Below are 25,508 nucleotides of genomic sequence, written 5' to 3' on the forward strand. Positions count from 1 at the left end.
GCGTGAGACTCCTCCAAAGTCAGTAGGCGGGCGACCGGGTCCTGTCACATAAATACTGCTTACATCTAGATGAGCAAGCCGTGTGATCGGAGTATGGACATCACCAACGCAGGACCTCTATTGACAGCGAGGATCGGCCTCCACGGAAGCGATTACGAGGAGAATCCATAAAACGGGCTTGCATAAACGGCGAGAACGCCCCTACGTACTGGGATAGAATCAAGATAGAATGCCCGATGGCAGATGTTGGAAGTGGCTGTCACGAATCGTGCTGACATCCATACATAGAGCATTTCGAATGGCGGATACAGCTTGAACAGCACCAAGTAGTTGCAGTTTCAGCACCACCAGTAGTACCCGAGGACCTCTTAACAGCCACACACCAGCAATAGCAATTGCAATTTTATCATTGGCCATGACCAACTACCGGCATGGTCCTTATCTATAGGCTTAGATATTCTCAAGGACACGTGTATCTTTAATTTGTCATGTTACGTATTTAATTCCGGGAACAATAAAATAGTCATCTTCGACACTTTTTACGTTTCAGGCTGCGAAAGGAGGGGAGCACAGCCCTTGCATACAAGAGCGGACTTCAGTAGGGTTGTCAGCAACGGGTGCCACCCCCTCCACCTCCTTCTGCTTGGCCAGTGTGCTTGTTTACTGCAGCAAACACAAAAACCCGTTGACGACAACGGACGACCTGCCTTTATTGAGGAGGACCAACACAGGACACGAACATTCAACAAGGACGTTGAACGCCATCGTCACTGAACCCCGCTAAAAGGACTGCTTTGAACGATTTCCACTGCCGATTCCCCTTTGAATTGAGCCTCACACGGACGTGTCGCGCTGATTGTCGTGGAAAACCGAATCTGTTTTCGACCTGCCTCTGTTACTCGTTATCTCTGACCAATTCCCTTCGCTTGCTGTCTAGGATTTGAAATACCCCTTCTGCAGTTATGTCTCGTAAGTCTTGCATTATCTCTTTATAGCCTTTCCGGTCTTTCGTGCCACCTTTTCGTACACTTGCGACGCAAAAACAGGCTACCCGTATTCGACGTCAAGTATCGTCGTTCATTCAAAAGCTTTTCATGACCAAAACGCCTTCTCATCGCAAGGAGTACAATTCACCTACTAACGATTTCTCTTTGCTTTTCCCTAATTTTCTGCCATGATGAATGAACGTGATTTCTTCCAAATCGAATTAAATTCTCCTCAACGGATCCCCCAACGAACGTTACTTCACTGACGATTATGAATGCCACGACGACGGAAACCACCACCACCACCACCATTCCAACAAATACAACTCCAACTACTAAACCAGTGAACAGCACTTCCACTAGTGATTCTTCCCCCACAATCACATCTACCACTTCGATTACGAGTAGTTCGACGAGTCCATCCTCCACATCGAGCACACCCTCCACATCCTCCACGCCTTCTACTACCTTCTCCAGTTCCACCACTACTTCTACAGCCAGTTCTTTAAGCAGGACCTCAGTCGGGTCTTCAACTTCCCAATCATCTGGATCCACAACTTCTACAAGAACTACCGGTTCAACATTCCCTCTGGTGACCACCTCTACCGTGACGACTTTTTCTGTTGCGACCATCATTGTGACCGATGGTAGGACAGTGACGACTAATGTACCTGCTTCTACTACTGGTGCTGGTGCGATTAGCAATGGAGGTGGCAGCAAAACGAATGTGGGTGCTATCGCTGGTGGTGTGGTAGGTGGATTAGCGGCCATCTTTTTGCTCGCGGCGCTGTTAGTTTGGTGGTTACGTCGTCGAAGGGTGCGTCCCTGATTCATTTCTTCATCTTCCTTGCACTCCTATTTGGTTACCTAACGTGAAAACTGACGAATGGAGCTTTTTTTTTTTTTTTTTGACATCTTGCGTGATCACCCACACAGAGATGGGATGAATTCGACGGGAACTTTGACCCCGATGCCCACATACCAAAGCCAACCTCCCTCGGACGAACGAATCTGGATTTAGGCGGGGAACTAGATCCCAACACAGATGCGGAATCTCGGCCATGGCAGTATCCCTCCGCTGGTGCGGGTACTACTACACCTGGAACACCCTCCACGGCTGGTGTAGCTGGCTTAGGAGCACTGTATCATGGTGCTGGTGGTGGGGATGTTTCCGGTAGAGGTGAGAATGGAAGTGTGAGTCCGCTTCCTGAGATGAGCCAGTATGCCCCTACTGTTACATCTGGATCGCATTATCCTCCTACTAGTAACATGGGTGGTGCGACTGGTGCCGCAGGGCGATCTGACGCGAGTGAAAGTGCGTATGGGGCTTATAGTCCCCGAGCGAATAAAGCCCTAGAAGCGGCCTCTTCGAGGCAGGGTGCGGGCACGGGGACGGATGGGAGTGGTGGTGGGGTGGGAGGCACTGGGGGGCAACTGGGAGTGGTGAATAGGGGAGAGACAGACGGAACTGATGAGGATGGAGGGCAGGGCAGGGTTGTTGTTGCTAAGGATGCAGGGAGAGTTAGGGAAGTTGAGATTCCCCCTACTTACGAGAGCATTGTTGAGGAAGTGGGTGCTGGAGCGGGGGCGAGGTCATAGGCTCGTGAACTGTGGCCATTGGGATGAAATTTTCGCTGATTTCTTGCTTTCTTTCTTTCTTTCTTTTATTCCAAGTAATGAATTTTTTTCGTATGCACCCCCTTTCCTTGTTTTTCACGTTACCGTATCCAACTCACTTCTCAGAAGTTATCTATGACTGGGCTGCTGCTCGGTTCCGCCTTTGCTCGTTTTTTTTTTCATTGTTATTTGTGTACGATATTTTTTCAATCGTGCAACGGAATCCGTCTATCCTCCGATGACAGACGCCACTGCATAGAACTGTCGATGGTTGCATGATTCCTCGGCCTCACCGTGTAACCCCAATGCAATATACTCAACGGGGACACTCAAACGGGGAAGATCTCTATACTATAACATTGTAACTGCGCAATGGTATGAGTAGCTGTTTTAAAGATAGTAAAGCTATGACACGTAAGTTCTCAGACTCACAAGAGTCCTGAGTTGGACTGTACCTATGAACAGACCAAATATGAAGGCAACTCGATTATCCAAACTCCCGAACGATCACCCAATTATCAACCGCCTATACCCCGAACAGAGGAGACGAACCACCTCCCATCCCAGTCTTCAACCCACGGAATCACTACCGAACAGATCCGTGCGGGAAGTTCACGACACGCATCATGCGCATTGCCTCTCGCATATATGCTACAAGGCACAGAGAGGATCCTCGAAGCCCCATGGCACATTTCAGAACACGACATCGAAGACCGAATCCAAATATACCTGCCCGAGGACACAGCAGGCGAATCCCCAAAGGCAGCTTGGACGGACGACCACATCGAATTCACCACGGCATGCGAGGCCCTATTTTAAAGTATGGTACTAATGGCAAAATGAACTAGAAATTCATCCAGCCTTCCTATTGCTCTATCCTGTACTCTGGATATGCTGGAGATGCTTCTTCACAATTTGGACAAAGTCTGCAATACCGCGGTATGCCAACTGGTCAAAATATACCAGGCGAAGAATCCCTTGATCTTCATCCCTGGAGGGTCCGGAGGATCTGCGCAATTGTGAAAGTTTCATCCACCAATCATCAAGAACAGGGATCATTCCAAGGATGATTGGAGCATAAGTTTGAGAAGGTTTCTCAGTACGCTGAGCCAGGAGGTCAACCACCTTGGCATCACGTTCCTTACTTCGTAGGCCATCACGCCAAACATCTTCACGTTTGGTATGGCCTTTCTTGATATTCCACAAAGTCGCCCACACTGCAACATAAAAGAACGAATACATGTCGTCCAGTGGAGTATGGAGGTATCGATCTTCCGCGTCCATGGCACCACGAATACCAGGAGACATGAACTCATAGGTTCCCTGCAGAACGCTTCAGTGTAGGTACGGTTGGCTTCAACATGTGAGACTGACTGAGACCGATTCTGAAGTGTCTCTTCTGGCCAAGTAGGCGGGGATGTACGATGCGAGATCACCATCTGAAATAATAGCCCGGCACTCGGCAGACAGCCCTAGTTCTGTAATTTCCCTCTGTAGAGCCTCGGCAGTGGACATTGCCTTCCCAACCTCTTCCTTTACCTCCCGAGCTGTTCTTGGTTTACTTAAACGTTCTTCCAATGCCTCGACTTTGCCGCGCACTACCTTGCTAAATTCGCCCACATTCTCATTGCTGTACATGATGGCGTGGTGAAACTCTTTCAACTTGTCGATGCTGAACGGTACCATTTGGGCAGGTCGCATTAGCTTGAGAACATTCCCGATGCTGACGTCTCGTTGCAGGCACCCGCATTGATACGTTGAAAGCCACCCTGCGAAGATTAACTCGATTTTGGAGAGGAGAAGAGAACCGCAATGCGAACCGAGCATGGCATGCAAAAGACAGATGCACAAATCCCAAGCGGTATCACAGTACTCAAGGCTACAGCCTTGATCCCGAAGAAGCGTCACCGCTAAACTACAATAGTCGGGGCTCTCTGGAATATCTTTTAGACGAAAGTCGCTGGTATTCGAATTGGGACGTGAAAGCAGGTACGAATTTGTCGATTTATAACCTCTGGAATTGAATGGCTCGTGAGACGAGAGTGTCATCGTTCTGAATTCGCCCTTTGAAGCTCGGTACATGTTGCGCTCGAAGTCTTTCTTCGCATGAGGGGGCCAAGAGCACTTCATGACGAAAGAAGGATTTAACACCTTTTCGTACATCCTTTCCTTCCTGGTCGTCTGGTGGTCACGGAATTGGATATCGAACGGACCATTGAAGTTGTATGGCGATGGAAATACTAAAATTATGTCAGCCATATGTTTTTCCAAGTATAAGGGACATCTCACGTACTTATATCGTACTCATCGTCATCTTTATCCCTGTCGTCGTTCGAGGAGGTTTGCCCCAATTTTAGTTTCTTCGAGCCTGATGTCAAAGTAACAAGCTCCAGAAAATCTTTATCCTTGTGTTCCTGTTTGGGGAGACAGCATGCGGGCGACATCATCTGCATCGAACTCCCATGCGTGGCCGGAAAGCTCCTCTTCAACGCGTTTCTTCAGGTCACGTTGAAAGACTTCTTCTGGACCTGTCGGTGTCGTTTCGGAGCTGGGATAGCTCTTCTTCCGTGGACTAGAATGGGTCATGACGCGCAGCAGCAGAAGCAAGAAGATAACAAATTACACAATGTTGGGAACGGAATGTTAATGAGGGATGTCTACGGTTAGACGCGTCGAACCCCGCTCGGATTATGGGGCAGAAATTGACTTCCTCGTACCTCCGCATCTCGGCGACATCCGGATCCGCAGATGACATTTCAAATTCCGGACGCGATCGGTGCCTCTATGACGAACATCAATAAGGCGATCTCCCCGTTGTCAGACAACTCTATGAGACATATAGCGTTGCTGGGCCGTCGCCGAAGACTCAGGGTTTTTGTCACAGTGCCTGTGGCTTGATCCTAGATTTCAATGGTTATTAAGGTGGCGGATCGGCTCTCGCCAGAAAATTTATCGCTTCATAGCGCCTTTTAGGCGTTTTTGGCCTCTAGTTTGGATTTTACTCGTCCTTCATATCCCTCAGATCATTGCTGTGATGCATCCAGGTGTTCCTCGCAAATATGTATTGACATAACCTTGAAGGGATCCTGGATATGAAAAGGGGACAAGGGGGTGTTGTCCGGGTAACGACAAATGGTACTGCAGGAAAGATGGGAGGGGAGGGATCTCTTCCCGTTAAAGAGAGGCTGGTCACCTGCCTAGGGGAGGAAGGGGTCGGTCCGATCTGTGAGATCTGGTGGGCGGGCGGGGAGTGAGGGGGGTCATCATGTTGATCTATGGTCCTGTCTACCTGATGATTATGTATCGGCGCTTGTAGTTCACTGTGATACAAAATATATATCATTTGTGAATTATACATATGTAACCGAAACTCAAATCTGGTCCCCGTCCTCAGCCTTGTGTTGGAGGATGGACCGAGGGAGCGTGTTGGCGATCGAAGGCTACACCAAAGTGTCCAGTTGTCTCGCACCCAGCATCCTAGTTGCGGAACTTTCCACCAGATCATCGCTATCGCCAAGGCTCTTTCCACACCTTACTGTGAGCCATCGTGCATGTTCTTTCCCCGCTTCTTTCGGTCGCCATTGAGCACGCTACGTTAATTCGTGCCCAGTGCCGGTTAGCTTTCGTAACACGTTTCATTCCATTGCACCACGGAATCGCTTCATATCCACGAAAACAGGATGGGAAGGGGTATACTCGAGAGGGGGATTGAGAAATATGAAAAGGCAAGAAAGAGGCATGTCAACAAATAATTCTGATTCATCGACCATAACATAAAGTCGAATTAACATTGAAAATATGGGGGGGAAACTTCTCCCTGGATCGGATACCTGAATCCTAGCAGTTCGAAATCGTCCTGTTATAAAGCAAGCCAACGAAGTACGTAAGGGGCATGCGTCAAATGGAATCAAACACAGGGCAACTCACGACGCAGGATACCACCAAAATGCGACGGCCTAAACATAGTCCAACGATCAATGAAGTCTTACGCCAAGACGAAGAAATTACGCACCAATATGACATATAAACTTAATAATATCATGCCTTCCAACCAGTTGCTCTTACCGTCACTTATGCAGAATGCAACGGTCAGAACAGCCAGGAAAAGAACGATACTCTCAAAAGGATCAAAGAGGAGCGTGAGAGGTTTCCCAATGATCCACCCGAGAATAACCAGGAATCTAAGAAATATCGGCAGGGTAACTTAGTACGCATGCCAACCGTGCCTCCCACCGAGGGTGAAAAAAAAACGATTCGACGCACGGAATAACGAAAAGTGCAATTTGGATCGAGGATCCAACGGCCACACCAATCGAAAGGTCCAACTTATCCTTCACAGAGACGGTCACGGCAGTAACGTGTTCCGCAGCATTTCCCACAATGGGCAGAAGGATGAGACCAACCCATTCCTCGGAGATGTTACCCGATTGCGTGAGCCCATCGATGGAGCTAACGAGGAACTCAGCAGTGACGGCCACGAGCTGCAAAAGAGACGTTGCACTCAGAACGAAGCAAGATAAAGAGGTATGACAGGATGCAAAAACGCACGAGAGTCACTATAACCAAAAGTCCAAACGTAACCACCAGAGTCAACTGTGGGGTCTCCTCATCCACAACCGAAGTTCCTGCGCCCTTTTCTGCATCTGCGTTCCCGTCCTGTACAGGAGCGCTAGTACCTTCCATTTTATTTGTTTGCTCCCCTTGTTCCTCTGTAGAGTGCGAACCATTACTCTTCTTCCTTCCCAGATGCTTCACTTTATTCTTCGCCGCCTCAAATCGGGCTCGGCGCTTGCCATCACTGGGAGGATACTGTTTCGAAGGGGAAGGAGCATTGTTCACGTCCTTCTCATTGAAGAGGTGCGCGTGCGACCAGAGTTGAAAAATCAAGTATGAGATGTAACTACAAGATAACAATTAGCTGAACTTCACGACTGAACGGCTGAGGAAAGAGTGGGCTGCTCACATAGCGAGAAGGATAAGGGCAACCCCATGGCTCATACGAAGCACATCAACTTGTTGATCATGATCTTGGAGGTTCTGGGTAGTAGCCACCTTAAATGCGGCTGTTCACCCATCAGCCATCCACAAGAACAAATACAACACAGGGTATCAGCATCATCGTTCAAGCCGACGGAAAAAACAACGCACCGGGAATAAGAATTGCCGTGACACTTAAAACCAACAGTGAAACACTGAGCTGCGCCGTAGTCTGCATAAACCCCTGCTCGGCAAAGCGCGTACCGCCCGCGAAGAAGCACATGCCGAGAACCAGAAGCAGGTTCGACAGGATCGAACCTACCACTGTATTGGCGGTCACGAGCATCCCGAATGATCAGTTCACGTCGAAAAGGTGACCAATTGGGAGAGCAAACATACAGGAACTTTGGACAACACGTAGTTTGCATTGCCTATAGGAGGGCAGAGATGTCAATGATCTGCGCCATCTACGAAATGAACAGGGAAGATTGAAAAACTCACGTAAGAGCTATTATCTATGAAACAATACGTTGAATATGAGAATCATCATCGGATCCAAAGGACGAGCCATGAGTTCGCCCCATGTCAGAAAACTTACTCCAACAATCAACTCCACAACATTGCCCACTGCAATCAGTCATCGTCAAGCCAACGCATCTCAGAAGCCAAAACACACTGCTTACGCGTGGCATTCAACAGACCGCCAAGAGTTTGCCCAACGCGCATGGAAAGCTCCTCCGTCCCCCAAGCCAGGAGCTTAGCAAGAGGTATTATGGCCAGGAAAGCAGCTGATTGCCCAGGTATTTCGCAGATTGGGACCAGAATTAACCATAAAAGAGAGGGAAAAGCCGATTACGAAAGTGGTGTTGAAAAAGCGAGGTCAGAAACACCAAATTCCAAGGATGGAATGAGTGACGCATAAGTATCCGAACGCGGGGCAGTGACAACCAATAACCAATTTAAGAACGGGGATTTGGAAACCGGAAGCAGCGAGATAACGCGGATCCCAAAGATAGTCAATGAAATGTGGCGGTAAGATAAGGCTTATTAGATCATGTTGGTAACAATAGAGGTTGCGCCCGTGCAGAGGCGAGACGTACTAACGAAGATGACTGTGTCATTGGATGACTTTCCACGGTTCAGAGCGAAATGCAAGGCCCACTGGGATAAACCAATATCAGTCAGGTGATAAAATTGCCAGGGGGAGCCGTGAAGTCAGAATGACACGCACAGAAATAGGAATGAAGATGAGAAGAGGGTTAAGCCCTACGTCATAAAATGATCATGCGTTAGTATAGCCCAACTGGTAACGGATATCCAAAAATGAGAGATGGCCGCCGCCGCGAATCGGGATCAAAAAAAAAAAGGAAATTGAACTAAAGCGAGCGGCGAGCTCACATGAAGCAAAGACGATTGCTTTCAAACTGTCCATTGTGGCAGGCTCCTTCCCAAGCTGCTTCTCTGGCACAAAGAGTGAGCTCATTGTGGACTTCCACGAAGTGACGCGCTGGTGATCCCCCGCACTGGTGGGAGCATCTCCCGCATCTTGGTCATGAATGAGATTTGTACGCCTCCTTAGATTGTTGGAGGGGCTGTCTGGTTCGGTCCTAGTGTTTTCAACGACGTTCGTTGGGGAAACCGTACGAAGGATGGATTCTTTTGATAATTCGGTATCACCATTGCTGCTACGAGGTTCGGAGGCAGGGGGATTGCTGGCCAGACCTGTGGCTTCCCTTGCAAGTAACTCTGTGGGACGTTGGAAGATCATACTTTAGCGCCATCAAACCTATGATCGTTGTAGTTGCCGACCAACCTGATGTATCAGTCGACATGATAAGGGATTAGGGAGTTGAGGGAGTTGAGGGACAACGCCTGTGAAAGGAGAGTGGGAGTGAAAAGAGTGACCGTGGTTGTGTTGGATCTCCTTTATAAGCAAGGGCCTTGAGGAGGCTGAATTGATAATGATATTGAATTTGATGCCAAGCCAAACGCTGGTTGTGACCCAAACTTGTTGCACCAACATTGTCAATAACCCCTAGTGTAACATCACATTCATAAATTGCCCCAGGAGACGCGCAAATAATGCCTCACAAGATCGAACAATCACAGCCAACTTCCAAATGGCACACCGCGTCCGAGCCGCTGCTGTGTTAAACAAGCTGCGGCCCTGCGGGTATATATCGGTGAGGCTGCCGCTTTCACCGCCACGATAGCACAACCACTGTGCGTTTACTGAGTCATTTTTTAATCTCCTAGCCACACAGTTGGCATTAATCGCGCGTGGGCGTCGAAGCGTATTGACGCCGATAACGACCAATACATACAGCTATGTAATTGAATTGCGGAACCCGCAAGCAATACTGAAGCCGCGTTGGAAATTCACACCGTGATTGGATCGTCGGCGCACAATTAGCTCTACTAGTATGATATGCCCTCGGAGTCTCATGTCCCTTGACTTAGACGCTCAGCTCAACGCTCCCGCAACCTGTTCATGTGGCAACCCGACGTTGCGAGTGGCGGAGAGGCTAGCGGACTAGCCACACATTGTCAAGTTAGTTGGACACACGCAAAGCTCAGAAACCCCACGTTGTGGACTTCCTTCTGTTCATCAAAGCGCCGCATGTGGCGCGATACCATATACACATGTATATAAGGGTGCTAAGAATGCCAGGAGCACGATATCTAGCGAACGTCGATATCGTGCTCAGACGCTCGTCGAACCGCTGATAACACAACACTCCTTTTCTTCAACATCACAAATCTCAAGTGACGCCGCATGCATCAGACGCACCCGTAACACACCTGAATTGAAAGCATTAATCTACGATCGTGTTTCCATCCGAATATGGTTTTGTTGTTGATAAAGGCACAACCCAAGCTATTGCAGTGGTGGGGATGCATCAATATGTGTTCTGACACTCTGGTACCGTCAGAGCGGGGAGGGCGCAAGGCGCGAGTCCATGTTAACAAAAAACCGTCCAAACCAATTTTGAGGTCCATGTCATTTCATGGCTTGTCGCAGCAGGCACTCACTGTGGGAAGTCCCCCCATCAGATTGTACTGGGTTGTACCATCACCTAATCGAAAATGCCGGGAGTCCCTATCAGCTTTTTGGAAATGCTCAGTCGTGTGTAATACCGGGGCTACCTAGCATCTGGATTCTGACTTACATATTGATACCAAAAGACAATTTCACACATTAACTTAGAGGATTCCAACCCCTCATTCTCATCATCGCTGAGTTCCATGTCCTCCCTTTTCAAGTCCGTCCAGGTGTGGGAAGTTCCCCGTCAGATTGTACTGGGTTTTACCATCACATTAAAATACTTATCATTTTCTTCGAAATGCTGCTCAGTCGAGTGGAGTACCAGGGCTACCGTAGGCATGTGATTGTTGGGAGCAAGGAGACCATTGGGAAGAGTGGAAGCGCGGGGCGCTAATGTCGGTTTTGGGTTCCTTTCCTCATCCTTGTCGGTTCGGGAGTTGCCATTTACTTTGGAACTTCGTCTCACCTGTCATCTCTCTTATCTCTGTGTTCCCCCCCCCACTCATCCAATCAATGCTGGATATCCGTAATATGCGCAGCCATGTTTTTCTTGGCTGGCCCTCTGTTTTCTGCATCCTAATACGTGCTTCAATGCTTACTATTGCCAATCCAGGTTGAGCGATCTTGCACAATCAGCTCATCCGATCTTGGCGATCAAGCCTGCATTGCACCCTTTGGTGGGAGCCATATCTGTGTCTGCTATTTCGTCTCTTCAATTCTTGAGTCCGACACTGTGGGCCCATGCTCTGTTGCACCGTGCACGCTTCCATTCTAATAGTCAGGCTTGTACAATTGGACACGTTCTCACGCGTTTTGACGTGTTCTTCACTCATTGATGCCAAGATTTTGGGCCAACCGACATGGAAGGATGCAGACCAGATGTGTTATCATGGCATTGCCCAATGCGCTGTTGCAGAGCCTGCACTGGTGCCTAACCACAAAGTGTGCCTACTACTACGCTCTTAACTTTCCTCCCCTTCCCATTTCCTTGCTAACTTTCTACTCCAGGAAACAATCAAACTTCCCAAAAGTGTCCGGAATTGGAAGACAATAGCTTCCTCCACGGCTAAAAGGCGAACTCCCGTTGGTGAGGTACAAAGAGTGCTGGAACCCTGCGGGTCGGGTTTCACAGATGAGCAAACTATGTGTTCCCCACCGTTCACCCCACCATTCACCTCATCATTTGCTTTGCGATCTACCTGCCATATTTACCTTACTGATTATTGTCATCCTATCTTCGAAACCGACTTGCTCTTGGGACCTACGCCGGCCCGAGGGGTTATCCCTGCAAAGGTGTGTTCAAGCGCGAGGTTTAGCGCGAGGTTTTCTCTGCACCCTCAGTATAGCCTTGGGGTATTATTTTCTCCGACACTCGCAATGACAAGCGCCAGTGTATGCGTGTATTACTATATACCAAATGAATATATCATGATTTACTATTAAAACAGGCGGGGTTACCTATCAATAACTTCCAGGGAACCCTGTCAGTATTTCCGGGGTACCCCGTCAGGATGGCCCCGTCAGACTGCGCATATCTGATAGGAGGTCCCGGCACTCGAAATCTGATGGTTGGCCCCGTCAAATGGTAATGGGGCTACCTAGCAGGGCTGGTACCGGGGCAACCCTACACCATCTGCCGGGGTTACTTCCCACTGTGCACTAATTCCCAATGCATAAGAGCCATCCAACAATTCATAGTCATTGAGATTAGATTGGGAATACACTGTTATTTTCCGCAGCAACAAGCATCAATATGCTAAGTCAAATGTCATGTGTACGAGAAAGCGAAAATAAACGCTCATCCCGTATACGCAAAAGAAACGGCACCGTAAAGTCCATCCTCCCTACCAAGCATCCCCCGTCCATGCAACACTTCCATTTTTCTTGCGTGCCAACCCACTCCAGTTGCACTCCCTTCGCGAGCCCACCTCTCAATACACTCAGTGACTCCCCCACTTTGCACGCCCCTCTGAAGGACGCCATTAACCCACATGGTGGTCGAATTGACGTACCATGCTCGACCACCACGACTCTTCACAATCTTCCACCCGAGCGCTCCACCCCCTAGACAGGATAGTGTACTCATCGACAAGTCGATCACGCGCAACCTTGTTGGCGGCTGCGGAGGCGGGATCCTGGAAGATCCACGCAAGGTTCTGAACGGCGGCACGCACAGAGGCTCAATGAGTTGTGAGTGCAGCGCCATAGAGATAGCACCTCTTGCGGTTGTGAGAGTCGTCGCAGGTGCGTAGGTAGCTCGAGGACCCGCAGCGTGAGCTATACCCGTCAGCTCAGGCGTACTTCCAACAAGTGTAACAATCTCAACGTTCGGAGCCTTGTTCAACAAGAATTCACGAACATCCGAAAGTGCCAAACCTTCGGTACCCTCATGTACATTAACACTCGTACCGAGGAAGTTGAGTCCAAGGCTACGCAGGGCCAGTTGAGGGGAGAAAATAGCCAAGTGACTCTTATCAAGCGAACTGCCTGATAGATCGAGGTATTCCAATTGCCCGTTCGCAAAACACTTGGCCTTCGTGATTATTTTTTTGAGGTCCAGCCTCGTCAGAGGGCATGGGAAGGTGACGTCACCGTAGAGATTGAGTTCCCGAATACCCTCAGTTACGGCGCCCCCATCAATGAGGAAATCTGCGATCGACTCTGAAGTGAGCCGATTGCAACGCGAAAGCGAAAGGGAATATAAGCGGATGGTAGGGGAGGCAGCGAGAGCCTGCAGCAAAGCAGGGGTGCAACGCGTCGAAGCAAGATCGAGGTGGGTAAGGGATGAAAACGAGGTGACAAAAGCAATGAGAACGGATGGTGGGACAGAAGTAACGCCACATAAGCAAAGTCGCTTCAGGCCTGGGAATGTTTTTAGAGGGACGGGTATTAACGAGGGCCCATCCAAGTGTCCAATTGCGGGTATGGAAGATGCACGGTTAGGGGACGGAACCGAAACGTAGTCTAAACCGAGTCCTTCTTCCTCCACGAATTGTTGCAAGGATGTAACAAAGACAGAGCTGACGCATCCACAAAAGTCTAAAGCTTCTAAAGCCTTATATTCTCCTCTTCTCTCCACATCGTCCATCTCTTCCTCGTTATCTTCACGTCGGGAGGCACCGCGCCCCCGACCAACGGGCCGTCTATGTGGAAGTCCTCTCAATATTAGCTCAGCTAAAACGCTTGGGCTAAGAGAACTGTCCATGAATTCGGTCGCCCCGAAAGCACGCAAATTAGGCATTTCCTATTCCAGCTCAGTCATAAGTCGCCATGTCAAATGATCAATGTAGGAAAAGCACAACCTTAAGTAAACGCTCCAAACGTGCCTCCGTGACGAATCGGCTATGAATGCCTTCGCCAACAAAGCGTCTCATACCAATAGTCCGGAAGTGATTGAAATCGAGATGGTGAACGTATCGTCCGGGACGAGGATCAATGGGCGTGGGGACTACAAATTGCCAATCCACAATTCGTCATCATCGAGTCAAACGTGAGTAATAGTGACGCATACATACCATATAAACCCTCAGCGTGGATCCTCCGGTTCACTTCCCGAATGAATTGCCATCTTCCAGGAGACTGAGCCCGCAACCTTTGCGGACTGGGATCACGAGAGGCTGGCGGTGAGAGTAGATCGAGTGGAATGTAGCCGGAAGAATTTGCAATGTTTAGATCATAAGGTGTTTTGTGGCTAGGAGTGGCGATGCATCCCGCCTCCTGTTCGACCAGTTCCCGGCTGACAGATGCGAAGCCAACTTCCGGGACAGATGTAAGCGGGGATGATGAGGGCGATAGGGGCGGTGTAAGAGGCAGAGGAGGAGGGAAAAAATGGGAAGGGGCTGCGAGAACGGCAGAAATGTTCTGCGGAACAGGTACTTCAGCCTCTCCACATATCTCATCTAGCATACGCAACCAGTTACGTGGAACATTGACCTCGATCCGTCGCCACAACCATGGCTTTGCAGCATCACGGAAGTCCTTGCTGACTAAACACAAGTTGACGAGGGTCTGCCTAGACACAGGTTCGGACCAGTATGAAGTGGGTGATGTAGACGGAGAGGAAGTCGGTGCATCAGATACATTGGGGTAAAGCGGGTCCAAGGACGATGTGGGATTTGGGACGGCTGCGTTGTAAACTGCACAAGCAATAGCATCGAGGACGTCCGCAGGAAAGAGCGTGGCGCCCGGCGCATGAGAGTGTGTCATCATTGCTCTCAGCATTCGATATAACGTATTTTTGGCGATACACAAGTGAGGAGTAAACAAGTGAGAGCGGGGGTCAAAGATGGGGCAGCTTGAGCCAGTCTTATATACAAAAAGACAGGTCGAGGTGCATCATCTGACCCCAAAATTTCGTAACTTTGAGGACGCGCGATGCCCCACCATCCCAGGGTAAATGGGGATCTTCAGAAGGCACAGATGGTATCCATCACGCCGGGCATCCGGAAGGATTCTAATCCACAGATCAACGTTGGCCGGAGAAAGGGTTTGACTTCAGCACAGCCACGACGCATTCAGTCGCCTAAATTCCCTTCCATTCATTCTAGTCATCTTCAAGCGCCAGAGGAACTGCCCAACTTCTATACCAACCAAAGTGGCGTCCAGGAGAGCAACCCACTCCCGTTGTTCACCGCTAGCGGCATTTCAATTTGCATAACTAGGGGTAATTAATCAGCAGTTTCTTGGTTAGAACTCATGACCTGGGCGAAGAGGGAGACGCCCGGAAGCGGCTAATATTGCCGACCTTACAATGGATCAGCGCCTTGTCGTACCTCAGGTCAGCTGTCCTGATCTCCCTCACAACCCCAAAATGCCTTTCCTCCGTCGTCACACACGGAGCTTTGTAAGGGGCATACAGGTGCCAAGCACCGCTCAGCTGAGGGATGCAATTACGGCATTGCCGGCATATCCAGCAGCTTATTCTTTCCATTCGCCGTCCAGCCATCGTGACCAGCACGAACGTTCAAGGCTCAGACTTTCTGTCGGAGCCGAACGTGCAACCGATGCGGTCCAGGGCCGTCATCTTGAGGGCCGAGGGTTCTGGACTCATTCTTTGAGGGAGGCTGCAACAGTCTAGTTGCAGGAAAATCGTTTGACGGACGAGCAAAATTTTCCACGTAGCATGATCCGCGTCTTGCACCATCAGCTGCACTACAGGATACATATTGTAGAAGAGTAGGGTTGTTGCTCCAGCAAGTCGCAATTTGCGCTCTTGGTATTCCCTGAAGGGCATTCGGTTTCCCAGGACTCTCAGCTCGTTTTTCCCCAATAGTTCTCAGCGGACATAGAAATGAAGGACAGCCGGGTCTATACTTCCCCCACTTCTGACGTCCCTTGAGGAAAATCCAATCTATTTTTGATAGCCATCCAGTCAAGTGTTCATCCCTTCCCTGTGAGTGCGACCTATTGAAGTAATTCTTACTCAAGGAATCGTCCATGCCGTTCCATTTTTACCGTAACCTTTGATTTGAGAGCTCTGACAGTAAAAGCTACCCGAATAGCTTGGTCAGCTGTGAATGGTGTCATCGCCTTACCATGTTGCAAATCGAACTTGTTTCTCACTTCATCTGAAGCTTTCTGTTGGAGGACAGATGTGCCCGTGACTTATTCTGAGCTCCACCTCCAAGTATCCTGGAATCTTACACACAGTCTCTGACGGTACATGCTGTTGTTTTTTCTCCAATGCAGATCGCTTGCTACATGCCCCCAATGTAAGTCGCCGGTCCCACTGCCTCTCCTAACGGCATGCTGGGTCAACTGAAACCCGGGGAAGTGCATGTTGGACGTAGTCGTTCCTCATATGTTATCCCACCAAGCTAAAGGCATCGTAATTGCAACCGTCATACTGGTGCGTCCCAGGATCCAAGATGATCCGAGTAAATCATTGTCTCACTTACCAAAGGGTGCGCCTCAGGCAATATGACAACCGGAAAGACCAGCTCCTAAAGTGTGTCCTACCATTTTTGCTCCACGACTCAATTGTCCTATGCTACACATTTCCTGCACCTGACGCCACGCCGAAACGTAGCACGGGTTACTCGTACCACCAGAGGCGTTCGTGTGACTTGGACTTCCCGATTATGTAAAGGTATTTGACCGTGTGACACGTAATGCCAACTGGCAATACCACACACTTTTCTCCCAACATCTAGCGCATCCACGCATCCAGCATCACTAAAACCGTTGAAAGTGCCACAAAGTGCTCCCATCTAGGAAGTCCGTGGCGAGATTAAGCTCGACGTCGGCTCGGTCATCTTCTTGTCAGTTTGCATTCTGATAAGCGATGCAATACAAATAATCACGGCCTTATCATGGATGCGCCGCGCCTTATTTATTTCCCTGTCATGTAATCACTAGAGTACTACTGTAGTGCTCGCTGCGTGTCGCTTGAGCTTGTACAGTGTTTAATATGTCAAACACAAGCACTCACGGCTCCAGTTTGATGCTCACCGGACTTAATCTGTGATTACATGTACGGTATTCCATCAGCTGCATCCAGTCCCAGAACTACCCATCGTTGACGTTGAGAGTGCTGTCGGACTGCCTGAGTGGGCATCGCCGTTCAGGGTGAGTTGATTATTGGAATATCAATGATCATTCACGAGTGTCTGCGGGCATAAGATACGAGACATTCTACACATTAAATTTGTTATTGTTTGTTAGAAATCATCGGGCTAACGACGCTTATTCCTAACGAGTTTCACAAAACGCGATATCGATTACAAGATACCGCCGATACCAATTGCTGTCGTCTTGATGTTTGTTCTATAGCAGGCTGTCGCTACAAACGATGGTCGTATAAGATACGCTGTGCACCACAATTTTCCCTTCTCCCTCAGCTCTCTTACTCGAGACTGAGGTGATATCATTTCGAGAATGTTATTGTTCGCTCATGTTATGATTCACACGCCTAGTCCTACTTGTTTTAGTTGACACCACCTGAAGGTCGTCAACTACAAAGTCGGACTACAAGACATTTAGTTCAGAATAGTATTAAAGGGTATTGTAGTAGAAATACACGGCAGATGTCTCGCAAAGTTTTGAGGAGATTGCTGGACTCAGTGATCAGATACCGCTGAAATGGCGAGGGGTCAGGAGAAGTGATCAACTCCCCGATGCGGATTCCCGAGCACGCAGTTTCAAGCCTAATAATTAATTATATTACTGGTGCAAAATATCCTCTATAAATTTATAATTGTACACAGACATACAAAGCTATAATAATACGGGTGTTTGTGTGCCAGAAGATAGCGGTCAACTAAACCATGTGACATAGTATTACTTATACTGCTACAACGTTCCACGTGTAGCAGTACTTTCCATATTACTTTTGTCTGATGTATGACCGCTGGAGACGAATTTAGCCGCCCCCATTGACACCGGTCCGATATTCCTTTTTGCCTTTGCGCGAAAACACCAACTCGTTGATGGTCCCGACCGGCCTTATTCCCAGGCGAAAAGTCATAAAACTGGGGGATATGGGTGGACGGCATTAAGGGAGGCAGGTCATGGTGGCTCCCTATCATACGTGGAGAGTATCTCTGGATTCACGAAGCACACTTCCTCAATTGATAGGTACCCCTGAGAGGGGGACCCATGACAGATGACCATGATGCAGCTGGCCTGCCGGATGGAGTAAAACAATTTAACTTTTGTTCTCACTAATACCGAGTTTGGTATATTGCCAAACTGCATACTATGTATAATGGATAGTGGGCGTTGCCCAGGCCTCATCCGACAGAGCGCAACACAGTCACCTCGAGCGGTCTGATCAGCAACCTGAGCAGACGTTACAATCTCATCGTACTCTAACATAGTCTATGAGGACGCCTTCTTGTGCGCCATCAGCATGCACAGGCTTTGGTCGTTTTGCGGGAACGGGAGCAGGTAGAAGGAAGTAAGGCAGTGATGGACTCAGGCCGGCGATCCCAGAAGCCAGCTTTCGGCCTGGCCGCAAGAGCTAGTGAACCAGCCACCTGTGACGGGGGCTGGGAGCACCGGAACGCCATTGCGGTCAATTTGGCAGCAAGACACTGACCTGACCGCGCAACCACTTGCGACATGAATGAGACATATCTTTCCCCATTCGGTTTCACGGGTCCGACCGTTGATTCGTAAGTAGTTTTTCCTGTAGGGACACGATAATCCAACGCTGATGTTTGGAGAGGCTGTACTTGCGGTGGAAACGCCGGCAAAGGGTAAAATATTTGAGTGCTTTTCAACATATCAAGTAGCAAGCAGACTATGCCGTCATCTCGGTGCCAGTTGGAATTTATATCCGCGGGGACATCACTAAATATGGAGGGCCCAGGAGCGGAGCATCAGATCGCAGAAACTAGCCATTTTGTTTCCAAGCGGTCCCACGTTCGGGAACAATGGTGGAAACCTTTCCTATTGGCGCTCCTTCAAGCAGAGAAGAATCAGAAGCGGTGCCTTTCCCGGGAATCAGAACCAGTCAGGCCCGCCGGGTATGGCCATGTGGATTGAATCCAGCTGGTGCCACTGCTTCGGGAAGCAACTCTTTCAAGCTGTCGCATAGCGCTGCGATATCCCAAACTCAAACTATTAGAAATTCAGACACGCACACAGCCGCAGATATGGGAACTGAGGGAGAACCAAAATCTTTGTAACGGCGCGTGAGTATATAGGTCAAGCTAACGATAAAAAATATTGCATCAGCCCAAATAGAAATAATCACTCGATAATCACAACCATACAATCCCAGTCCTCTGTTCAGGAACCTGACAGTATGTTGGGGGGTGGCGATGGAGGCCGTCCCCGGGGAAGGAGAGTGTTATGAGTTGTTGCTGTAAGTAGTCATTGATAATTTCTATGATTCTCGGCAGACATGAATCACTGACGATGGTAAATGGGGTAGAGTGTGTTAGCAATGATGGGCCCCAGGAAGGGAGTGGGTTTCAAGTGCGAGTACAAGGGACGACACCCACAAGATGTGGCTCGCCACTGTGGAGGAGAACCGCCACAGTTAAATTTATACAACTTGGATTGCTGGTGCTGCATTTGACGTGGTGCCGCTGCCCTTTCTTTGCGGTCCGGTCCTTTAATGCACTGCAGGATGGGCTGCTCCTCGATACAGAGAGGATCTACACCGAAGCCACTCAAGTGTTTCTTGATAGACATGCCCAGGCACGACCTTTACATGGGAGCTCAAGAGTAAGCCGGTGGGAAGGGAAGCACAAGAGGCACGCCGGGCGATTGACCTTGTGCCGATCTAGCTACTCATGTCAATACTTAATTAGTCCGCACGGATATTCAACCGGCACACAGATGCCCATTGATAACTTCATGAAGGAGAACACGGTAATACTGACTGAACTCTTCGCCACTACAAAGGTGTTGCGGGGGTGGAGGTGAGTGAGATCAGCCGGGCCCACGGGATGTATCCTAGATAAAAGTAATGACAATGTCGAAACCAGCGCTTGACACGCCACCTGCATGAACACAAGATCCCCATGGCGGTAGCAACATCCTCGTCCCGTTCGAAGTTCGTGATCAAGACTCGAGCGCACTCAGATTTATTCGGGTTATTCAATTCCGTAACATGCCGGGATGACGCAGGGGTCGGGAAAGGAAAGCCTGCACCTGATATCTTTCTCGAGGCCCACAGGAAGTTCCATTCACCCGAACAATGTCTTGTAATTGAAGACGCCTTGAGAGCGGCAAGGAATGCGAAAATTTGAATACCAGGTACGATCCGAACTCTAGTCCTCCACTTGGGCATCGAAAAACAGGTCTAGATCCAAATTTGCTCGCTTTGCCACGGGAGGAAGGGTTTGTGGAACCGACAGAAACTTTAGGACTTTGAGCCATCTAAAATATGGATTACCACCTTGGGAGTGCTCGTGCGCGGGGAGAGCATTGGAAACATAGGGATGATGGTAACCTCTTGGGATGATGTAACCAGTAGGGATGATGGCCCAACTGGAAGGACTGAGACTGTGCAGAGAAGACATCCTAAAGCACAAGTCAACGGTGTCGGGAGGATTTTTTGCATTCAACATCGAAATGATAACAACGGTGCAAGTGACGCGCTCCGACTCTCACGTGCTTTTGAGCGTGCGTCGGCAGAAGCTTGGCGCCCAGCTCATAAGTCACAAGCCTCACTGCTAGACGCTGGATTCGCGTCTTACATAAGTCCTTTACGTGTGAGCTCAAATGCCTCTCCGACATGACGTCAGAAGCTGACGTGCTAGACGCTCAAGCGTGTTACTACTAAGTGGATGGGGGACATGGCGCCGTGCGTTATAATCAAGCGTCTAGTCAGACGAGGACCATTCACAACATGTTCTTGGTGCGATACCCAGAATACCTTCGAAGTTTCTTCCACAGATTCGACGGGACAAATTTGAATCTGATGCCCTCGAGATTGCTCTGGATCAGCTTGATAAATGTATGAGGAAGGGAACGAAGCGGCTGTCCTCTGTGGACGGTACGTTGATCATCTTTGCCACATGATGATGCACTCATCAGTTCTAGAAACATCCATGGACGATTTTGAGCGAACGTATGCTATCCAATGGCTCACGAATCTTCTTCGGGTGATTTGCGTTGATGGTGCGAATCGACCTGCAACTGAAGACAGATCAAACGAGAGAACAGAGTCTCTCCTAAGCCGTGCTGCGGATCTCCTAATGATATCTTCTGGGTCTTCCGCCTTATCGTCTGCCCTCCAGACTTTCACGATGACTCTCGGCGAAAAGCTAAGCAAGGATGGAACCACACTTTCGCCGTCGTCGCCGCCGATTGAAATCAGTATTAATGATGGCTCTATTAACTCGCATGACCTCCCTGGAGCTGTGGGGATGCAGACATGGGGGAGCGCCATGATGCTTGCCAAGCGTATAGCAGAGGACCCCAATGTATTCATACCTCTCTGCAATCCACCGTCTTTCCCGAATCGTTTCCATCAGCGACCCCTTAGGATTCTGGAGCTCGGCGCTGGGACGGGACTAGTCAGCCTTGCTGTCGCGAAGATTGCTTCATTGATCTGCGATCGCCAGGCACGTTCTTCGATCAATGGAATCGCCGTTGAAATTTTTGCAACGGATTACGATCGAGCCGTTCTGTCTAATCTTCGTGACAACATACGCCGCAACGAATCACTCAATGGATGCGTGTCTCTCAAAGCTTGTTCACTAGATTGGGAACAATACTACCAGCTACGGATGGGTCGCGATGGAAACACGAAAGAAGATTTCCGTGGGGTAACCGATCCTGAAGGGGAAAAGATGCGGGCGCATTCGTTCGATCTCGTACTCGCTGCGGATGTTGTCTACGAACTCCAACATGCAGAGTGGTTGAAAGCGACTGTGCAATCCCTGCTCAGGTATCCTGGACACGATGCCACAACTACATCTCAATCCGTTAATAATCCTCTTTTTCACCTTGTTGCTCCTATCCGCCACACACATCGTGCGGAGTTAGAATCAATCGTCCAAGTATTCTCACCTTATGCGACGCCAGCACCAGACTCGCGCGGTTGTGCTGCTCAGTATCGGTTATCAATACTCCGCAGTCACCATATCGACGATGGAGAAGAGAATGGCTTTATATGGTATGAAATTGGATGGGTATCAGAACAATATTTTCCTGCGGCCACTGTTTTGAACGAGCAGATTGACAAATTCAATTTTCCATTGCTGTAATACATGTACATATGCAGTTGCACCGTCTAATCGGTTCATGTAAGAATAGCGTGAGCACGATTAAATTACCCTCAAACAAGCTTTGCAAACGACAGCGTGTTCTTCCCAACATCCGTTGAGAACATGACGTTCTTTAGGAACACGTCACCAACTAACCACTCCTGCGAGCCACCTACAGTCCCAGCTGAAATGCCTGACACGCAATCGCCCGTTAAGTCATTTTGATTTACTGGCGCGAAGAGCAGATCGCGAGGGTCGATGGTGAAGGAAGACCCCCTAATGTCAAAGCAACGGAGACGTTTGTAGTGCAGGGAAGAGTGAACAGGCCCTGGCCGAGTTGATCAGCTTTCTGGGCACCCGGAATCACTGCATGAATCGCCGCCGCATCAGCTGCAGGTGCAATAATAAGAGTAGTACCCTGACAAGAGGCATGTCAGCGGTGGGAATTTATGAGACGTAAGATCGAAGGACTTACCGTGTCCATGATTGCGGTTCGTTCGCTCAAACCAGTGTCCTGGCCATTAACGGTGAAGGCATCTACTGCAGACTCCCAGAATCCTCGTTGATTAACATTATTGACTGTGACGAGTGTCGTGGGATCGAACAACCCCTGCGGAAGACCACCAAATGTTACTTGACCATCGTTCTTCTGATCTGCAAGTCGTGGAATTTTGAAACTGGCGATGGCAGCCGAAATGGAGCCTTGTTCGGCGAGGGACTCAACTGGAGTCAAGACACGTTGGTTTGATAACGTAGATTGGGCGAGACCGACTAAGCCATCGAAGGGAATGTTATCCGCAGAGAATTCCACAGTCTCGATTGTGGATACGCCAAAAGTGTGATTGTCGAGTGGAAGTCCTGCAAAGACAATGTTGTCGGTAATGATGAGGCCGGCAACGGCGCCTGCCCCTAAGTAGCACGCATGTGATTACGAGCTATCAAACCCAGCCACTGACGCCTACCGTAAGTCACCTGGAATGTCTTTCCCGTGTTTGCGAGGGAAGAACTCGTCCTTGTCCCCAATGTTACATGTTTGGCGCTGCATGGTTGCCCAGATTGATCATTCTTGCAGTTCGTTGCTCCAACCCACGTATCTGCACTCCCACTACCGATTACAACGTCAGTATCCACAACAGGCAACGAAACGGCAGGCACTACCTGTCCATGAGAACCCTAAAATCCTTGGGAGGCTAAGGCAGAAGGAAACAATCAGGAAGATTCGGACGAAGGACGTATCCAAGCATACCGTGCCGATCTGAATAGTCGAGACATACCCGACATCGTTTGCGATGATGTCCAAGCCAGTCGTCCCGTTCGACGTGACGACATGCGACTTCGTGAGTCCACCATCTTGCGCAGCGGCCAAGTTGCCTTGTGGAAAACCAGTGGCATTGCCTGCACAAAATTCATGGGCCTTCGAAGCCTTGGGAAGTCGACGTTGCTGACCTTCGTTTTTCCCTATGGTAGTGCCCGTGCAATTTGCAAATTTCATTTTGTGTTTAATGTGAGTGCTATTTGCAACAGCCTTGCCTACCGATCCATTTAGAAGAAGGAAACGGGGAAAATGTACCAAACTTACCTCCAGGGCATGCGCCGCCATGTCTGTGTGCACCTTTTTTGCCCTTTCGAGCGCGCCCGATATCATCATCATCAGTTTTGTTCTTTGCATGGGCCACCACCAGGGGGATTTCAAGATCTGGTTGGTCTTTTTTGCAAACTTAGGCAAATTGCCTCCACGATGCACTCGTAAGCTACGCGTGTTCACACTGATCTTGGAAGGGCGGGGTGGGATATACAGCCGTTTTTCTTCCAAGGCCATTCCATCCCCACCGGTCATGCGTGCGTGGCGACGTTGTGCGCTGATAAAGTTAGGGTACGTATTAGCTAACCACAATCCGTGACGCAGGGAGTCGTCACTTGTACCGGTTCCAGTGGTGGCTATACAGCTGCGAAATAGGACCTTCAGCCCGACAGATAGAGTAGTGGTGAGCTGTGTGACTGACCTCTAGCGGGTGAACATCGGTGCGTGCCATATTGTGAGCTGGAGCAAGAGGCAAATGGATCATCCTGTTGCGCATTGGTTTTCCGGGGTGGGCTTCTGTGCAGAATGCATAGAAAGGGAAGATGCTCGCCAGGAGCAGCAATTTGGAGAAGAACGGCATTCAGATAGCGAAGTGACAACCGATTGTTCTCTAGGTGAACAGGGGATGAAGGAAGAAATAGGGATGGATTGCCCGAATCACAGCCAAGGTGAAGAACGAATCAAAGATAGAAAGTGCAATCGCAGCCCAAAGCCAGCCTTGGGAGGGACAAGAAGGAAGGATCCAGAAGCATAATGCACCCACAACTCGGCTTTTATGCCTTCCATGGCTGCGGTTGCACAGCGACGAGTGATTTACGACGAGCAACGCCAAGAACATTTGAGTGCCACAATCAGCTCGAAGACGCTTTCAGGAGGTATATTGTTACGAAGTCATAGAGGCTGGAGTCCTGCCTATTTCAGATGCACAAACTCGTCGCAGTAAAATTGTGAATGGCACCAGTACTCTCGCGATCTTTCGGCGTCTCCTGTCAAACTCCCACGGCAAGCTACGAGTCACGTTGTTCCGTTCCTGACGCTGCCAGGAGACACACACACCTGGAGAATTTAGGTGCTAGATCGGCTTTCAAACAGTACTTGTTGTTGGACTGCAAATCTGAGGTCGATATCCGAAGGTGGAAGTTACCGAGTTGTGAGGCAACGATCGACATGAAACGGGGTGCGACAATGTCGACGGGAGAGTTAACAAAGGCATTACAGTATCTGTTTATCTATCAGAGCCCGCATGCACATATTGTTGATCCTCGCTCACTTCCCGCTCGTTCAGTTCAATAACCGGATATAGAAATATATTTGAGCCTCTGTCAGTCACAACCCTTCCCCATCTAAGGGGCTAGACATCATTATGCGGGTGTGCCAATCCGAGAGTATTGCGTCGTGGCAGTTATCAAGATCATATCTCTACTCGCCCTTTTCAGAGCACGTTGTGAAGGGAGGTACATTGGACAATAAGCCTTTCGGATCTCCGACGTCTTTAGCTTACAATTCTACAGCAACGAGATCGTCCAGTCCCCAGAGTTCTGCTTCCCTGGGAACATGGACCGACCACAACGACGGCTACCAAAGTAATGAAATGTGGTAGTGCGGAATTCGTTCTGGCCTCCAGATCGTGATCG

The 25,508-nt window shown here is 49.3% G+C and overlaps 12 protein-coding genes across 12 annotated transcripts; 5 read left to right on the top strand and 7 right to left on the bottom strand.

Moving 5' to 3' along the window:
* Positions 1 to 491: 491 nt before the first annotated feature.
* Positions 492 to 2,956, top strand: EI90DRAFT_2093563 (uncharacterized protein). Its single transcript, XM_039052571.1, has 3 exons — positions 492 to 969; positions 1,331 to 1,737; positions 1,923 to 2,956. Exons 1-3 carry the CDS (start codon positions 963 to 965, stop codon positions 2,583 to 2,585), a joined length of 1,077 nt encoding a protein of 358 aa, XP_038922020.1. The 5' UTR covers positions 492 to 962; the 3' UTR covers positions 2,586 to 2,956.
* A 520-nt stretch (positions 2,957 to 3,476) lies between these two features.
* On the bottom strand, positions 3,477 to 5,047 carry EI90DRAFT_3117158 (uncharacterized protein; the record flags this gene model as incomplete). Its single annotated transcript, XM_039062957.1, has 3 exons — positions 3,477 to 3,926; positions 3,978 to 4,843; positions 4,897 to 5,047. 3 exons carry the CDS (start codon positions 5,045 to 5,047, stop codon positions 3,477 to 3,479), a joined length of 1,467 nt encoding a protein of 488 aa, XP_038922021.1.
* Positions 5,048 to 5,959: 912 nt separating this feature from the next.
* On the bottom strand, positions 5,960 to 9,238 carry EI90DRAFT_2966552 (calcium/proton exchanger). The gene is made up of 12 exons (XM_039055574.1): positions 8,979 to 9,238; positions 8,812 to 8,846; positions 8,681 to 8,741; positions 8,257 to 8,368; positions 7,980 to 8,011; positions 7,752 to 7,904; positions 7,567 to 7,666; positions 7,152 to 7,503; positions 6,867 to 7,084; positions 6,616 to 6,784; positions 6,531 to 6,559; positions 5,960 to 6,459 (listed from the first exon to the last, which is right to left on the bottom strand). The coding sequence occupies exons 1-12, from the start codon at positions 9,061 to 9,063 to the stop codon at positions 6,441 to 6,443; spliced, it is 1,365 nt and encodes a 454-aa protein (XP_038922022.1). The 5' UTR covers positions 9,064 to 9,238; the 3' UTR covers positions 5,960 to 6,440.
* A 1,931-nt stretch (positions 9,239 to 11,169) lies between these two features.
* EI90DRAFT_3036395 (uncharacterized protein) lies at positions 11,170 to 11,899 on the top strand. Its single transcript, XM_039058700.1, has one exon. It carries the CDS (start codon positions 11,368 to 11,370, stop codon positions 11,590 to 11,592), a length of 225 nt encoding a protein of 74 aa, XP_038922023.1. The 5' UTR covers positions 11,170 to 11,367; the 3' UTR covers positions 11,593 to 11,899.
* Positions 11,900 to 12,291: 392 nt separating this feature from the next.
* Positions 12,292 to 14,832, bottom strand: EI90DRAFT_2966555 (uncharacterized protein; the record flags this gene model as incomplete). The annotated part of the gene is given in 3 exon segments (XM_039055575.1): positions 12,292 to 13,870; positions 13,929 to 14,074; positions 14,094 to 14,832. The coding sequence occupies 3 exon segments, from the start codon at positions 14,830 to 14,832 to the stop codon at positions 12,425 to 12,427; spliced, it is 2,331 nt and encodes a 776-aa protein (XP_038922024.1). The 3' UTR covers positions 12,292 to 12,424.
* Positions 14,833 to 15,221: 389 nt separating this feature from the next.
* EI90DRAFT_2096388 (uncharacterized protein) lies at positions 15,222 to 16,147 on the bottom strand. The gene has a single exon (XM_039052574.1). It carries the CDS (start codon positions 16,062 to 16,064, stop codon positions 15,597 to 15,599), a length of 468 nt encoding a protein of 155 aa, XP_038922025.1. The 5' UTR covers positions 16,065 to 16,147; the 3' UTR covers positions 15,222 to 15,596.
* Positions 16,148 to 17,037: 890 nt separating this feature from the next.
* On the bottom strand, positions 17,038 to 19,052 carry EI90DRAFT_3285976 (uncharacterized protein). Its single transcript, XM_039066996.1, has 7 exons — positions 18,665 to 19,052; positions 18,434 to 18,573; positions 18,187 to 18,249; positions 17,838 to 17,884; positions 17,645 to 17,771; positions 17,566 to 17,592; positions 17,038 to 17,480 (listed from the first exon to the last, which is right to left on the bottom strand). Exons 1-7 carry the CDS (start codon positions 18,849 to 18,851, stop codon positions 17,346 to 17,348), a joined length of 726 nt encoding a protein of 241 aa, XP_038922026.1. The 5' UTR covers positions 18,852 to 19,052; the 3' UTR covers positions 17,038 to 17,345.
* EI90DRAFT_3012457 (uncharacterized protein) lies at positions 19,002 to 20,001 on the top strand (the record flags this gene model as incomplete). The annotated part of the gene is made up of 5 exons (XM_039056561.1): positions 19,002 to 19,094; positions 19,204 to 19,262; positions 19,352 to 19,435; positions 19,473 to 19,800; positions 19,915 to 20,001. The coding sequence occupies 5 exons, from the start codon at positions 19,002 to 19,004 to the stop codon at positions 19,999 to 20,001; spliced, it is 651 nt and encodes a 216-aa protein (XP_038922027.1).
* A 92-nt stretch (positions 20,002 to 20,093) lies between these two features.
* EI90DRAFT_3036404 (uncharacterized protein) lies at positions 20,094 to 20,676 on the top strand. The gene has a single exon (XM_039058701.1). The coding sequence runs from the start codon at positions 20,100 to 20,102 to the stop codon at positions 20,325 to 20,327; it is 228 nt and encodes a 75-aa protein (XP_038922028.1). The 5' UTR covers positions 20,094 to 20,099; the 3' UTR covers positions 20,328 to 20,676.
* Positions 20,677 to 20,684: 8 nt separating this feature from the next.
* On the top strand, positions 20,685 to 22,366 carry EI90DRAFT_3036407 (uncharacterized protein). Its single transcript, XM_039058702.1, has 4 exons — positions 20,685 to 20,792; positions 20,850 to 20,884; positions 20,952 to 21,076; positions 21,124 to 22,366. Exons 2-4 carry the CDS (start codon positions 20,868 to 20,870, stop codon positions 22,290 to 22,292), a joined length of 1,311 nt encoding a protein of 436 aa, XP_038922029.1. The 5' UTR covers positions 20,685 to 20,792; positions 20,850 to 20,867; the 3' UTR covers positions 22,293 to 22,366.
* Positions 22,257 to 23,978, bottom strand: EI90DRAFT_3036409 (aspartic peptidase domain-containing protein). Its single transcript, XM_039058703.1, has 7 exons — positions 23,872 to 23,978; positions 23,739 to 23,822; positions 23,539 to 23,687; positions 23,255 to 23,450; positions 22,768 to 23,201; positions 22,566 to 22,710; positions 22,257 to 22,521 (listed from the first exon to the last, which is right to left on the bottom strand). The coding sequence occupies exons 2-7, from the start codon at positions 23,782 to 23,784 to the stop codon at positions 22,364 to 22,366; spliced, it is 1,128 nt and encodes a 375-aa protein (XP_038922030.1). The 5' UTR covers positions 23,785 to 23,822; positions 23,872 to 23,978; the 3' UTR covers positions 22,257 to 22,363.
* EI90DRAFT_2096025 (uncharacterized protein) lies at positions 23,636 to 24,605 on the bottom strand. The gene is made up of 5 exons (XM_039052573.1): positions 24,296 to 24,605; positions 24,216 to 24,238; positions 23,872 to 24,151; positions 23,739 to 23,822; positions 23,636 to 23,687 (listed from the first exon to the last, which is right to left on the bottom strand). Exons 1-4 carry the CDS (start codon positions 24,452 to 24,454, stop codon positions 23,781 to 23,783), a joined length of 504 nt encoding a protein of 167 aa, XP_038922031.1. The 5' UTR covers positions 24,455 to 24,605; the 3' UTR covers positions 23,636 to 23,687; positions 23,739 to 23,780.
* Between the last annotated feature and the right edge of the window lie 903 nt (positions 24,606 to 25,508).

The sequence above is a fragment of the Cantharellus anzutake genome, assembly GCF_015039405.1.
Source record: "Cantharellus anzutake strain C23 chromosome Unknown EI90scaffold_5, whole genome shotgun sequence".
Classification (NCBI taxonomy): domain Eukaryota; kingdom Fungi; phylum Basidiomycota; class Agaricomycetes; order Cantharellales; family Hydnaceae; genus Cantharellus; species Cantharellus anzutake.

What these genes read in the sequence shown, in the direction of transcription:
- EI90DRAFT_2093563 (XM_039052571.1), top strand. An exon ending in GTGCTATCGCTGGTGGTGTG is followed by an intron (nt 1,738 to 1,922) that starts GTAGGTGGATTA and finishes TCACCCACACAG; the next exon opens with AGATGGGATGAATTCGACGG.
- EI90DRAFT_2966552 (XM_039055574.1), bottom strand. Translation starts at nt 9,063, where the DNA reads ATGAGCTCACTCTTTGTGCCAGAGAAGCAGCTTGGGAAGGAGCCTGCC. An exon ending in TTTTGGTTATAGTGACTCTC is followed by an intron (nt 7,085 to 7,151) that starts GTGCGTTTTTGC and finishes TCTCTTTTGCAG; the next exon opens with CTCGTGGCCGTCACTGCTGA. An exon ending in ATTGCACTTTTCGTTATTCC is followed by an intron (nt 6,785 to 6,866) that starts GTGCGTCGAATC and finishes GATATTTCTTAG; the next exon opens with ATTCCTGGTTATTCTCGGGT.
- EI90DRAFT_3036395 (XM_039058700.1), top strand. Translation starts at nt 11,368, where the DNA reads ATGCTCTGTTGCACCGTGCACGCTTCCATTCTAATAGTCAGGCTTGTA.
- EI90DRAFT_2096388 (XM_039052574.1), bottom strand. Translation starts at nt 16,064, where the DNA reads ATGGACGATTCCTTGAGTAAGAATTACTTCAATAGGTCGCACTCACAG.
- EI90DRAFT_3285976 (XM_039066996.1), bottom strand. Translation starts at nt 18,851, where the DNA reads ATGTTGAAAAGCACTCAAATATTTTACCCTTTGCCGGCGTTTCCACCG. An exon ending in TCCTCATAGACTATGTTAGA is followed by an intron (nt 18,250 to 18,433) that starts GTACGATGAGAT and finishes TCCATCCGGCAG; the next exon opens with GCCAGCTGCATCATGGTCAT. An exon ending in GGTACCTATCAATTGAGGAA is followed by an intron (nt 17,885 to 18,186) that starts GTGTGCTTCGTG and finishes CACATGGTTTAG; the next exon opens with TTGACCGCTATCTTCTGGCA.
- EI90DRAFT_3036404 (XM_039058701.1), top strand. Translation starts at nt 20,100, where the DNA reads ATGGCGGTAGCAACATCCTCGTCCCGTTCGAAGTTCGTGATCAAGACT.
- EI90DRAFT_3036407 (XM_039058702.1), top strand. An exon ending in GCGGCTGTCCTCTGTGGACG is followed by an intron (nt 21,077 to 21,123) that starts GTACGTTGATCA and finishes CATCAGTTCTAG; the next exon opens with AAACATCCATGGACGATTTT.
- EI90DRAFT_3036409 (XM_039058703.1), bottom strand. Translation starts at nt 23,784, where the DNA reads ATGAAATTTGCAAATTGCACGGGCACTACCATAGGGAAAAACGAAG. An exon ending in CGACTATTCAGATCGGCACG is followed by an intron (nt 23,451 to 23,538) that starts GTATGCTTGGAT and finishes TCTCATGGACAG; the next exon opens with GTAGTGCCTGCCGTTTCGTT. An exon ending in GAACCGCAATCATGGACACG is followed by an intron (nt 22,711 to 22,767) that starts GTAAGTCCTTCG and finishes GCCTCTTGTCAG; the next exon opens with GGTACTACTCTTATTATTGC.
- EI90DRAFT_2096025 (XM_039052573.1), bottom strand. Translation starts at nt 24,454, where the DNA reads ATGCCGTTCTTCTCCAAATTGCTGCTCCTGGCGAGCATCTTCCCTTTC. An exon ending in CCGATGTTCACCCGCTAGAG is followed by an intron (nt 24,239 to 24,295) that starts GTCAGTCACACA and finishes CCTATTTCGCAG; the next exon opens with CTGTATAGCCACCACTGGAA. An exon ending in TATAGCCACCACTGGAACCG is followed by an intron (nt 24,152 to 24,215) that starts GTACAAGTGACG and finishes TAACTTTATCAG; the next exon opens with CGCACAACGTCGCCACGCAC.